The 13,408-nt window shown below is 50.4% G+C and overlaps 2 protein-coding genes across 4 annotated transcripts in view; both read right to left on the reverse strand.

Annotated features, from left to right (window-relative positions):
• The window catches only part of Cel (carboxyl ester lipase), a 9,884-nt gene extending 6,981 nt beyond the window's left edge, over positions 1 to 2,903 (reverse strand). The window contains exon 1 of the mRNA XM_031369533.1: positions 874 to 2,903. Coding sequence (XP_031225393.1) covers positions 874 to 939 — 66 coding nt within the window. The 5' untranslated portion in view covers positions 940 to 2,903. The remainder of the gene's footprint in view (positions 1 to 873) is intronic.
• Positions 2,904 to 3,932: 1,029 nt separating this feature from the next.
• The window catches only part of Gtf3c5 (general transcription factor IIIC subunit 5), a 22,996-nt gene continuing 13,520 nt past the window's right edge, over positions 3,933 to 13,408 (reverse strand). For 2 of the 3 annotated variants that reach the window (XM_031369534.1, XM_031369536.1), the window contains exons 4-12: positions 11,975 to 12,170; positions 10,780 to 10,884; positions 9,572 to 9,686; positions 8,324 to 8,404; positions 8,077 to 8,174; positions 6,970 to 7,052; positions 6,133 to 6,275; positions 5,232 to 5,423; positions 3,933 to 4,775 (exon numbers count right to left, since the gene is read on the reverse strand). In XM_031369534.1, the coding sequence (XP_031225394.1) occupies positions 5,257 to 5,423; positions 6,133 to 6,275; positions 6,970 to 7,052; positions 8,077 to 8,174; positions 8,324 to 8,404; positions 9,572 to 9,686; positions 10,780 to 10,884; positions 11,975 to 12,170 (988 nt within the window). In that variant the 3' untranslated portion in view covers positions 3,933 to 4,775; positions 5,232 to 5,256. The remainder of the gene's footprint in view (positions 4,776 to 5,231; positions 5,424 to 6,132; positions 6,276 to 6,969; positions 7,053 to 8,076; positions 8,175 to 8,323; positions 8,405 to 9,571; positions 9,687 to 10,779; positions 10,885 to 11,974; positions 12,171 to 13,408) is intronic. The other variant, XM_031369535.1, reaches the window with a different exon arrangement.

Below are 13,408 nucleotides of genomic sequence, written 5' to 3' on the forward strand. Positions count from 1 at the left end.
AAAAAAACTCTACCAAGAAAGAAAACAACTTCCCTCCCATGGCAGAAGCCCTGGACAAGAACTGCAGCTTCCAGGCTCCAGGAGAGGGAGGATGGTCTCCAGGGCCCAAGAAAACAAGACAAGGGCCAGAGAGCTAATGGCTGGAGAGTTCTCATGAGTTGTTGAGGTCCCTGTGTAGGTACCTATGCCATCTTCCTGCATCTGTTGAGCTTTCTATGACTCATCCTTACACTCCCAAGAAGGGTGGTTAAAGGGCAGATGTTACAGGTACCCCAGAAGAGCTGGTGCAGCCTCCTCAGGGCACTAGAAGGGGAGCCTTGCACACAGCAGGCAGGCCTCACCCCTTCTCAGGAGGAGCAGGAAATGGAGGGTACTTGGGAGCCAGAGCCCTGATTTGGAACAGACATTTCAGGTTCCTGTTTGAGAACAGGATGTGGTTGCCGTGTAATGTCAGGCAAGCTGCTTCTCTTTTGGGGGGATCCCCTCTAGGAAAGGAAAAGCCAGGGTCGGTGGGGAGGCTTGCCAGACTTCGGCATACCTGAAACCACAGAGCAATGGTGGGCTTTTAGTAGAAATCTTTCAAACAGTGCATGGGACGCCCAATGTTTCAAATAGTGCATGGGACATCCTTACGTAAAACTGCTCGTGGTGTGAGATTCCAGTGCATTTTTGCATGCTGCACTGGGCTTCAAGTGAACAAGACAAACTGGGTGTTTCAGGCAGGACCAGAGCTTGGAGTGCTAGTGGGCTCACTGGCCTCTTACTCCATCCCTTCTGTGCTCTTTCTGTCCCCTATCCTCCAGGCTCTGTCCCCAGTTCCCAGATCTTACAGAATGAGAGAGGGCTGTAGTTCCTTGTAGGGCTCTGGCTTACCTTTGCAGCACATGCTGCTGCCAAGCAGCAGGTGAGGCCAAGAAACAGAACCTCCAGGCGCCCCATGGTGAATGTCTCCCTCTAGGCAGCCTTCTCTCCTCTTCTCCAGTATTTATGGAGCTGGGGCCAAGGTCATGTGTGTGCATACCATGTATACACAGACACACAGGTGTGGGATGGTCCATTATTTCCCAGGTCAGGCTGGCCCTGAGCACCCGGAGTGGTGCCCACACTGCACCTGTGTGGGTTACTGCCCACCTGGGAGCGGAGGCAGGTGGCATGGATGTTGTGGAGGAGGTCACAGGGCCAAACCTGGCTGGGTGCTAGGTGCTCTGCATTGTTCTATCAGGGTTCAGTTAGTGTCACCTTCAGAAAAATGGATGGGCTTCATCTTGAGGTACTGAATGCCCCTTACCTTAGTGGGGAATCTATGAAGGACTCCTGAGCCAGAGGTGGCTGTATGCTACTAGTCACTGATGTGGTTGATCCTCGGTAACGTAGAGAGCCCAGGTAATGTAGGCTGAGCTGGGTGCAGGGGGCAGAGTCCTGACAGGGGAGGACATGGTGGCACAGATGGAAGGGGAGCTCCTTGAGCAAAACCTGGCATGGCTCAGAGAAAGGGTAATGTTTCACATCTGTACCTCACTAGGGGTGGGATGGGGCTCCCTGGGAATACTAGGCACACCCAGGCAGAAAGAGACAAAGCCTGGAAGGAATAGAGGCACAGAATGAGGGAGGGAGGGAGTGGGAAAAGTACTGGGCCTGGAGGTGAAGGCCAGTAAGAGGTGATCAGAGAGTAGGCCACTATCCTAGGATGTGTACATTGGCTACCAGAAAAAGGTTATCCTGGTGCCAGATTATAAACCAAGTCTGACGAGGCTCCTTTTAAGGTGTTTAGCTGCCTTTGAACAGCTTTTTATGATACCTGGAAGGCACAGCAGCTGGTCAGGCATAGCCAGTCTTCCCAGGCCAGTAGCCCCTCCCCTCTGGAAGCCCAAGTCCCCAGCTCAGATCATAGCTCCACTTGTGCCAGAGAATGGGGGTGGGGGTTACGGATCTACGTCCACTAGTGGTCTATGTGCTCTGCCCAATCCAGTGTGCAGGTCTCCCTGGAGCACAGTAGGTGAGCAGTAGATGAGCAGTGGGAAACAGGAGGAAGCTGGGACACAACAGAGGTGGGATAGCAGGGAACACATGTCAGGTGTGATTCTGAGAGCCAGTGCTAAGGCAGTTCAGGACTGGGGATTGCTGGCTTGAGACAAGGTAGGGGGCCATGGGCACACAGGAGGCTGCTTTGTACCCAGCTTGGTCAAGAAGGGGAGCCCCCATGTCCACTCCCCAGCACTGGAGTGATTCTACAGTGACACACCCACGAGGACACATCTCTGTCACACAGCCCAGTAGTGCTAGCTGCTGCTGACACTGGATACATTTGTTTGATTCCAGGGCCACAGCTGGATGCTCAGAGCCCACAATCTGAAAGGCTGGGCTGCAGGCGTCAAAGCAGACTGATAGAGGGACCACAAAGAAAACTAACCCCATCCACACAAACTCACTGGGTCAGAGGCGAGTAATTTTAAAGGGGGTTGGGTTTGGGGAGGGGTAGGTGAATGGGTTCAAGAGAAAATTTTTCCTAAAAACCAAAACCCACCAACCTTGATGCCTCATAAAGCAAAATTGCCCCAACAACCCAGGCCAGGCCTGCTGTTGCCAGAGGGCTTGGCATAGCAAGGGCAGGGTCTGCAGTTTCTAGGAGACAGCTTAAAGGATGCAGTGGACCTAGCATGGGTCAGTGAGCAGCCTGCGTAAGCATTGTTCCCTTCAGAGAGCAGCCTGCAGAACTCACCCCAAGGACAAAGAGCAGAGGCTTAAATGACCCTAAGCAGTCTTACAACTTTGTCATGTACTTTGTCTAATTTACCAACTGTTAAACATATGTACTTTGGGTTGGAGAGATGGCTTAGCAGTTAAGAGCACTAATTGCTCTTCCAAAGGTCCTGAGTTCAAATCCCAGCAACCACATGGTGGCTCAATCATCTGTAATGAGATCTGACGCCCTCTTCTGGTGCGTCTGAAGACAGCTAGTGTACTTATTTCTAATAATAAATAAATCTTTAGGCTGGAGTGACCAGAGGTCCTGAATTCAAAGTCCTAGCAACCACATGATGGCTCACAACCATTAGTACAGCTACAGTGTACTCATATATATATATAAGTAAATAAATCTTTTTTAAAAAACATGTATTTCAATGATTTGTTATTTTAAATTATGTGTACATAATTTAAATATGTCTCTGGAGTGGACATTGAGTGCAGGTGCCTTCAGAAGCCAGGATGGGGGGCACTAGAAAGGACTAGAAATTACTGGGAATAGTGTTAAAGATAGTGATCAACTTCATGTATTAACTTGACTAATATGGTTCCCAGCTTTTTGGCCAAAGTGGATGTGGTGGTATACATCTTCAATCCCAGCACTCAGAAGGCAGAGGCAAGAGGATCTTTATGAGTTCAACATTAGCCTGGTTGACACAGTGAGTTCCAGGACAGATACATAGAGAAAACCTGTCTCAAAAGAAACAAACAAAAAACCACCCAACAACCACCTCTAAAACATTTGGTCAAGTATCATGGATGTTTGTGTGAGGCTGTTTGTTGATGAAATGCTGTCTAAGTCAGTGGGTGCTTACCCACCTCCAGGCGGGGCTGCATCATGCACAGCCTCTTGCAGGGCTGAGACAAGGTAGGCAGCAAGGGTAGGCGTGGCATTGTGCAGCCAGCAGGTTGCATTCAACTGCAGGCCTCCACTGAATCTCCAACCTATGCCATGCCCTGAAGACTGTGGATCTGGGCCTTAACTGTGAGCCACTGTTTATAATAAATCCTAAGTGTTCCACTTGTTGAGAATCTTAGTTCTGTTGGAGACAAGTGGCCTTTTCTCAAACACACCCAGCAAAACACAAATCAAAAAAAATCACTACAGGGTGCATTATGCAACAAGACTCAGCGATGTGAAGTCAGATGACGGATGGGTAACCAGGGCATCAAACACCAGCACTGGCTCCTTAGGGGAGTTTATATTTATTGTACTAAAAGCACTGTTATTTACATGAGAATTCAGGAGAATTACAATACTCTGCCAAGTGTGGCTAGACTTCAGGAAATCCTTCTAATCTGTCCAACCTATGGCAGGAACAGCCACTGCCCTGGCTCTGTGTAGGTGAGGCCTCCAGAGGGTGTGGGATCCCTCACTCAGCTCCCTCCTCAGATCCAGAGTCAAAGCACTCCTGGGTAGATAGGATCAGAACCCAGGCCTCCTCCCCAAAGGCCAGTATGGGCAGCCACTCTGAAAGAAGTCCTACGGGGACAGGCAAGGCTGGCTAGCCTTTGGGAAGAGCTACTTCCTGCCTCTGGGCTGAGCATTCTTTGAAGCAGCAGGAAGCAGGGTGAGCAGGGGACACAGGGTCTGCCTGGCTGATTCCCTGCAAGGCTGGAAGTTCTCAGGAGTGCTCACTCAGGCCAAATCAAATAATTGGTCTTCATCTTGTCAGGATGGGCTGGCTCGAGGCATTTGCCTTTAGAATGCCTGTGACTTGACTGTGTGTACCAGGCTGTTCAAGGCACAGAGGCCACACAGAGAAACAAGGCAATGGCCCATCTCTGGCTCAGCACCCTTCAGGAAGTGGTGCTGCTGCCCTAGGGAGGTCACACAGGGCCCTTCCGTGGAGGAGGCCTGCTTGGCAGGAACAAAAGGAAGCTGTGAGACGGGACTGAAGAGCTGGTCCATTTGGGGAAGTTAGGCTGAGCATGGCCTGGGGTTGCCCAGTGTCCTCATTTCACTGCCCTGGATGGGGGGGGGGGCACAGGCCTGTCCCAATTGTCCCATCATGGCATACCAGCATGTCCTGAATGAGAGAAGGAATAAATGAGGTGCCAGAGCCCCAGGCAAGAGGAAAAACTCCCAACTTTACTTCCACCCCCTCACTCCATGTTGAGACACCCAGGAAAACTGATTAATAATACGATCAGGGCTGGGCTGGGCTTGTATCAAGGCTATTCTAGACAGATAGTGACCAAACCAAAGGGCGGTCTGGCCAGCCAGACTCCTCAGGCCCTCTCTGTCCCCAGATTCACAAGACCCCTGCCAGGACGGGTGCCCTAGGTTTACCACATCTACCTTGGGTCATCTGCATGGCAATAGGGTCATCCTCCACCCAGGGCAGAAGACAGCACTAAGCAGGAGGACACAGCTAGAGCCAGTGCCTCTTGTTAGGACAGCAGCTTTCAGAGAAGCCTCAAGGACGATCCTCACTACCGTGACCTTGCTCTGGCTTCTTTGTGAGGACAGCTGCTGCTCTTACCTAGTTGCCTGGGGACAGTGCTTCCTCACACGTAATCCAGAATCTCTGTCTCCATCTCATTCTCGCTCCCATCCGAGGGCTTGAAATCCTCCTCTTCCTCCTCCTCCTCTTCCTCCTCCTCCTCCTCTTCTCCAGATTCAAACATCAGCTGCTCTTTCCCACGATCAGCCTTACCTGTGTTGGAGAAAAGAGCTGCACAGGAAGGAAAGAAGGCTGTGTTCCAACGCAGGCTTCCTAGGTGACCCTAGAGCCCCTTTACTGCGACAGGCTCAAGCAGTGAAGCAGTCATGAAGGAGAGCATAAAGGCAGGAACCAGGAGTGCAGGGTGAAGCCTAGTAGGCATGTTTGAATCCATTTTCTGGGAAGAACCATGAGCAGCCTGGGGCCCAAATGGAACTTGAGGGGGCATACACCATTATTCCCAGAAAGGCTTCAAAGCCTTGACTGGGCTCCCAAGAGGTGAAGCCTACAGCCCATACACAGCCAGGAAGCCTGCTTTACTCCGATGCCTGCTACCCAGCTTGGAAGAAGTCCTTTACAAGAGCTTTTTTCAATTGCTCTTTGGGTCCCCTTGTAGACCCCTGCCTAGCAAATACCTAACTTCCCAGTGCCCCAGGGGCTGCTTCAGGTTTTGTTGAGTAAGGAGCTGGGGAGTGTGGTGCAGAGCCATGGGCCACACAGCCCCACGGGAGGGATGGGCAGAGCAGTCCTTCCTGTACTCGAAGGCAGCATCTTTTCCCTCTTGTCTGTACTCCTCAGTGTCTCTGCTGAGTCCTGGCTCACAGGCCTCCCTTCCACCATGGATAGTATGGATAGTATTAGGTTCTCTGGAGCTTTTTGTCAGCTTTTGTCAGACCTGTTTTGAACAGGTCTGAGGCTTCCCTGCACAAGTGGCTCTCACCAGGCCTCTCCGAGCGGATGGTCTGTAGAATCATGAGTGACATAGTGTCCCTCAGGTGATCTGTGGTCTTGGGGAGGCACCACCCATCTCTCTCCGTGCACACAGTCTCTGTCCCATCATTTCGGTGAACAATTTTCTGTAACCTGTGGGCAGAGGAAGCTAAGTGAGTAGAGTCCAGGGACGAGGCTTGGTGGGAGCTTATACAGAGCCCCAGAGTGTGGCTCATGTGTGGTGGCTCATGGGACAGTTTTAACACAGGTCTGTGGGCAGGGGGTTTGTGGAAGCAGGATGCCAGTGGGAGACTCTTATACAGTCTCTGTTTAGGAAACAATGCTCAGACAGATGTCTCAGAGGTAGTGGGTAATGAAGAGCTCCCAGCGGGTTCCCTAACTTTTACAGTCTCTGAACACACCCCCACCACCACCAAAAAAAAGCCCCTGCACAAAGCTGGGCATATCCCCAGAGGTGCTCTCCCGCTACAGTCAGGCTTTCCCTAGGTCCCACACACTGCCTTGTGCTGCCTGGTTCCTGTTAATGCTGCTGCCCACTCTTTGTGGCTGAGAACAAATGGGCTGAAGGTGCCCAGGATTAGGACCACACCAATCAAGGAGCAACTGCTACTGGCAAGCAGGGTTGCTTTCTATAGGGCACAGTGCTCCTGTTGCTAGGAGCCTTACAGCCCACATGCAGCAAGACTCAGGGCTGCACCCAACTCCCAGTGGCCAAGTCTTCCTTAAGAGCTCAGCTGCAGGAAGAGCTGCAGAAAACACTACTCCTGAGCCAGTTCTGGCCCAAAATCCAGGGGCCATCCCTGGGCACAGGACCCCTCATACATACTCCTCCACATTCAAATCACACAGCTGGTAGAACATCTGTCGATAGGGTGGCAGGGCCCCTTCCCGGAAGATGTAGACCGAATCCTGAGGAAAGAGGGAAGAGATGGGACAGCTGCAGAGTACCCTAGGTCTAACAGTGCTGAGGATTCCACGCTGTGGCTTTCATAGAAGTCTAAAGGATTGGCTTGTCTCCAGGCCCAGGCTGGCCAGTAGATATGGAGAGAGGAGGTGCTGGGAGGGTGGAGGCAGTCAGGCCCTCCTTAGTTTACAGTTTGGGACTACCACCAACCAGTGCTGGGTTCTGCCTTCTGCACCTTCCAAAAGGATGGCGCCTCACCGGCTGTTTCTATTCAGTCACTCTATGGACCCTCCCTGCATGCTCCCTTGGCCGCTTTTTTGGGGGGAAGGCAGGGTTTAATGAGTAATATTTCCCCCTTTTTCTACTTGGAATATAGATAGCCTTAGAGTCAAGGACAAGGCCCCAAGACATTGGTGGCCAAAGCACAATGACACTAGGGGAAAGCTGTCTCCCTCATGTTGTCTATTTCTGATCAACTTAAATTTTCTGACACAACTACTTGAGCAGGGACTGCAGGATAGAGACACTAGCTTGGCCTCTCCCAGAACCGTGGAGGGGTCTTGAGAAGTGTGGGCATGTGCCAGCTTCTGCTGGGCAGTGCTGATGAAAACGTGAGCCCTGGAAGGTTGTGTGCATCCCATCATGCATTTCACCCCACAGCTGGTCCCCAGATGTTCTGGCTTAGCCTGTGCTCATGTCTATATCTAACCCCCACATCACAGCAGCAGTTATAGGCCTCAGGGAGCCAGGCTCCCCTGGGGCAGCTGCACACACAGCCAAACTTCCCTCTCCAGGACTTGTCACCACCCTTCTGCCCAGATGGCCCTAGTTCCCCATGACCTTGGATAGATGGCACCCCAGATTCTCTTTGTTTCTGGCGGGACCTGAGGGGTAAGTAATGCAAAGGCACTGGGTTGGGAGAAAGCTGAGTTAAAGACCCTTCCCAAGGTCACTCAGAAGTGCCCAGCCCCTCCCAGTGACACTTCATTACCCCCACTTGACCTTCCACTGGAGCCAGAGGGCACTCACCTTGAGCTTGTACTTATTATAGGTCAATTTCCGTGGGCCATCGGTTCCTGATGGGCCCAGGCCCTGCTTCAGGTCATGCATGTTGACAGGCTGGTTGGCTGCATGGAAGCAAGGCAGTAGCGTGAGTGTGATCACCTACTTGACCTTCTGCATCTGTCTGGAAGGAATGGCTGGCAGAGCTTCCTATCCTGTTGTCCAAACGCCCACATCCCTTGCATGTCCTGCTGTAGATGATTCAGCTACTTACACGTCTTCTTGACTGTGATGGGGAGGCTGTAGTTGTACGTGCTGCGCTTCGCTTTGACAGGCATGTCCCTGGAGCCATAACCTGCATGCAAGGGCCATGTGTAAGAAGGAAGTAGGTGACCAGCTCCATCTGCCACCTACGGGAGGGATGGACACCAGCCCATCTAGTGGCTCTCACGCACTGACAACTTTATGTGGGTTTCCTGGCATCCTGGGCTTAAGTAGGACCCATGTCACAGTCTTTGCTTATAAACTAGAGGGCTACAGCACAGCCAGCAAAGAGCCAGTGCTTCCATTTCCAAGTTCCTTTATGTTGTTCCATAGACTATCAGTGGTGGGAGGGGCTAGGGAGGGATACAGAAAGGTTTCTAGCCTAGTCCCTCCATAAAAATAGAATCATTTTTTAGAGTCAGACTTTTACTAGGTAGCCTTGATTACCTTGGAATTCACTATAAAGACTGCTGGCCTTGAACTCACAGAGATCCAACTGCTTCTGTCTTGTGAATGTTGGGATTAAAGGTATGTGCTACTATGCCCTACTGGAAATAGGTTCTTACATACACATACTATAGTATAATTATGTTGTATATAATTAATCTATAATACATATATTTTATTATATATTATAAATAGTGTATATATGTGCGTCTGTGTATGTGTGTGTATGTGTGTGTATATACATATATATCTATATATGTAAATGCAGGTGCCAATGGAGACTAGAGGCATTGCATCTCTGGAACTGTAATTACAGCCAGCTGTGAGTTGTTTATATGGGTGGTGGGAATTCACTGCCCTCGGTAAGAATATGCACTCTTAACTGTTGGGCCATCCCTATGCAGCCCTAGAACAGAAGAGAGTGCTAGAAATGGTGGCTGGAGAGGTGGCCATGCAAGCCTGAGAATTCAAGTTGGGACTCCAGTCCAGATCTCCACAGCAAGGTGGGCACCTTGCATGCATGCCTACCAATCCAGGCTCTGGGGGTGTGTGACTGGGACAGGATGGCTGGGGCTTTCTGGCTTCTAGCCAGCTGAGAAAACGTGAGCCCCAGTTTCATGAAGAGCATCTGCCTCAAAAGACTAGGTAGAAAGTTACACAGGACAGCTGACTCTTATTTCTGCTCTCCTGCACACACATGTGCTGATACTCAAACACGCAGATACATATACATAAATCTTTTTTTTTTTTGGTAAAGACAGTGCTAGAAATGGTAGACAGAGACAAGGACACAAAATATACTTATTTTTACCATATTTCATTCCACAACGGATTCGAAAGTCAAGGACTTGATAAATCTTGGCATCTGGGTGTTTTCGAGGGTCATAGCCAAATCGAATCCACAAGCTTCTCCATGGACCTGTTATCTGAAAACCAAAAAGGTACTGAATGTAAGGTTCTCTAGGATGTAGGTAGGACCAAGCCCTACAGTGAGGCAGCAGGACTCCCTGAGCTCTGAAACATGGCCTTAGACCCCACCCTTTGATGGGGTTCTATGGGGATAAAGTGAGATTGGAAGTTTCTATGACAACTGTCCCTTCCACAAAGAGCACTACAGTTAGACTTCATGTTCAGTGAGAGACGGCGGCCTTCCAGGCTAGAGTCCAACATTGCTTCTATCCATCATCAACCACTAGGGTTATGGTTTATGCTGGCTCCCCCTGGCAGGTAGGACTCCTTCCCTTCTGAACTTTTTGGAAGCTCTGCACCACCCATCCCTGCCCCTATCTCCATCCACTCCTGGGAGGAATCAAGGAGTTCTTCCACTAAGCCCCACACAGCATGGGAGTCAAGGTGAAGAGGTGCTGTCACTAAGAGGCTAGGCTCTGGGCCTCAGCTCTGCCACTCATTGGCTGCAGAACCAAGACTGGCATGTCAACACCCTGAGCCCAGCTTTCCCTCAGAGGTACAAATGGACTCTTACTGTCACCTCCAGGAGGAATGAAGACAGTGATATGTAGCCCCACCCAGTGCCAGGCCCTCAGGAATTTTTCACTATGAACAGAAGGCTTACCCATGACTCATGTAATTCTTCCTTTAAAGTAATCTGCACACAGCCAGATTAGAAGGTTGTGGTGGACTTGGGGGCTTTGAAATCTTTTGTTTCTTTTTTGTGTCCATGCTTGGTGTGTGTTGTGTGTGCACATGTGTGGGTATACATGTGTGTGTGTGTGTGTATGTGTGTGTGTATGTGTGTGTACTAGGACCTGCCCAACTCTACCTACTCAGTGCTGGGGGTATAGGCACATGCTACCACATGTGTGCTGGGGACCCTAAAGCTGGTGTAGCAAGCATTTTACCCACTGAGCTATCTTCCCAGCTCTATAACTAGTCTTAACAAGTTGTCTCAAGGTGACAGGGATGCTAGGAAGTATATTTGCCTTCTGTTGCCATGGCTCTAATATGTCCTACCAGGGACCATATTGATGGGTGCTAAGATGTAGGTGAGACTAGACTTACCATGTAATAAGCCATATAGGGAAGCAAGATCTTGAGCTTGTCAGGATGGACACTGACGTTAGACTTGACAGCATTTCGTGACCAAACAGGACGGATGTCAAAGAGCTGGGGAAAGTCAAGGACAGAGTCTGAGATGAACGCCAATAGTTATTTGGCTTCTCACATCAGCTGTCCTTGTGTATCTGGAGCCCACCACACTGACCAGTCATTCATAACCCCTTCTTCCCTACGCCAATCCCTTAGAGGCATGGATGGGACATCTTAGACATGCAAGAGCAACTGTACAGTGTGGGGGTCCTGAAGTGACCATACAGTCCCTGACCTTACATGAGACACAGTATACAATGGAGCACCAGGGCTGAGCAAGCACGTGTCCAATCATTCCTAACCTGGAATGCAAGTGCTAGAGATGGGACTTGAAGGAGGTGAAGGGGTGACCTGGTCTTGCGGAGGGCTGTACAAGGCACTGTGAGCCAGAACAAAGATGAGCCATAGGGAGAGCCTTGAGGGACCACTGAGGCTCAGTAAGGGCTGCAGTCTCTGAAGGACCCCGTCCTTGAACAAGGTGTGACTTTAGCTTTACACAGAAAGCCCCTAAGAACCCACTGTTTAGGACTGTGGACCCAGCAGAGATCCAGCCGCTGTCATAGAGCACCAGAAGCCAGAGGTAGTGCAGTGTCCTATGATGTGTTTCCAGCTACACCCAGGGTAAAGACACCAGAAACTAGTTTCCATGGGTTTGTTACAAGTGATAGCTCTGCACAGGCTGTTAGACTGAGGTCCATACTCAAGCCACATCCCAATAAAGACCTATCTCTGGCACCCCAAAGGGACTTTTAAAAAACCCTAGGAACTGTTTTCAACTTTGGAAATGGAGGACTTCTGAGGTTCCAAGCACTCAGCCTTGAATGTTCCAGACAGCACTTGACCCAGCACAGTGTCTCCCAACCCTCTTTATTTTACTTACATGACTTTGTCTAGTTGTCAAGCCCTAATCTCACTCTGCCAGCCAACTACCCCTGCTCCTGGAGTCATAGGCTAGGTCACTAAGCCCAGCTTCTGACACAGCTTTTAGAGATGTAACTGCTGGAGGTTAAAATTCCTGTGCTAACCAGCAGTGCTAGAACAAGCAGAGCCAGCCACGATAGTGGTGCAGTACGGTGGCCCAGCAGGCTTGGTGGGGCACGGGCCTCACCTTCCTCAGCTCCTCTTCCACCTTCTGATCTATGGGGTTGGTGCAGGCCTTCTTCCATGTCTGGACTGCAGCCTCCAAAGGCTGTTCAGGTACCTCAGTGTCCTCAAAGTTGACAAAGATGGCATTGTGGGGGCGCCGCGCTCTACTCAGTCCAATTAGGTTCTCCCCTGAGATGGTGGGATTGTGATAGCCTTCTCTGTGGACAGACAGACAGATGATTAGATCGCTATCTGAAGGATAGGCCTGCCAGGCAGGCAAAGAATCCAGCAGGTCTCACCAGTAGACCATACCCACGTTCCTTTCTCTGGATTCAGTGGAGGGGACTCCCAGCACTACCTACTGGAAAAGCACACGCCCTTAGACTTCCAACAAGGGTGAGACGGGGCCTATAACTGCCTGCAGTGGCTCAGGGAAACTCTGGGGCCAGTGGCCTTGAAGGAGGGCAAGGCTCTAAGTCTCAGAGCTGGTATATGGGAAAGAGCACCATTGAAGGCTGGTGGCCTCCCAACCACAACTTCATCTAGCCTCACGCAACACCATCCACCCAGTGCAGAGCAGCACAGCATCTACATCTAACACCACACAACACTCACAACCCAGCTACTATAGAGCAGCATAGCATCCACATCTAACACCACACAGCCCCACCCACCCAGGGCAGAGAAGCACAGCATCCAAATGCTCATCCACGGCGTGTGGACAGGTTGTGGACTCTGCCTACTTACATGTCTCACTTAACTCTCAAAATGGTCCTACAAGGAAGTACCTGAGGTTACCCAGATTAGGAAATGGTCCAAACAGCATCTGCTAGGAGCTGGGCCTTAGCCCCAAGAACCTGGCTGCGGGCTGGAGAGATGGCTCAGTGGTTAAGAGCACTGACTGCTCTTCCAGAAGTCCTGAGTTCAATTCCCAGCAATCACATGGTGGCTCATAACCATCTGTAATGGGATCTGATTCTGGTGTGTCTGAAGACAGCTACAGTGTACTCATATACATTAAATAAATAAAATCTTAAAAAAAAAAAAAAAAAAAGGCCTGGCTGCTGCAGCTGTCCAAGCCAACTGGTCCACCTAGCAGATAGTGGCTTGGCTCAGAAGCATCTGATAACACAGATGAAAGAGAAGGATGCAGCCAGATGGGATCCCCAAAGCCCAGAGGTTAAGCCAGGGTCCTATCTGTCCACTCCATAGTGTCCAACACAGGAAAGACCCGTGTGAACCACACTCTGTGTGCTGGTGATAGGTCCTGACCTCCGTGTGTGCACAGGTTGAGAGGTGGGTGAACAGTGAACAGTGTTTCTCATACACAGGGGCAGAGATCTATACCGTCCTCAGTTTGCTATGAACCTTAAAAAAATTGGTTTTTGAACCAAATCAAAGAACACATCAAAACGATCATCCATCATGATCAAGTAGGCTTCATCCCAGGGATGCA

The sequence above is a fragment of the Mastomys coucha genome, unplaced genomic scaffold (genome assembly GCF_008632895.1).
Source record: "Mastomys coucha isolate ucsf_1 unplaced genomic scaffold, UCSF_Mcou_1 pScaffold15, whole genome shotgun sequence".
Taxonomy (NCBI): domain Eukaryota; kingdom Metazoa; phylum Chordata; class Mammalia; order Rodentia; family Muridae; genus Mastomys; species Mastomys coucha.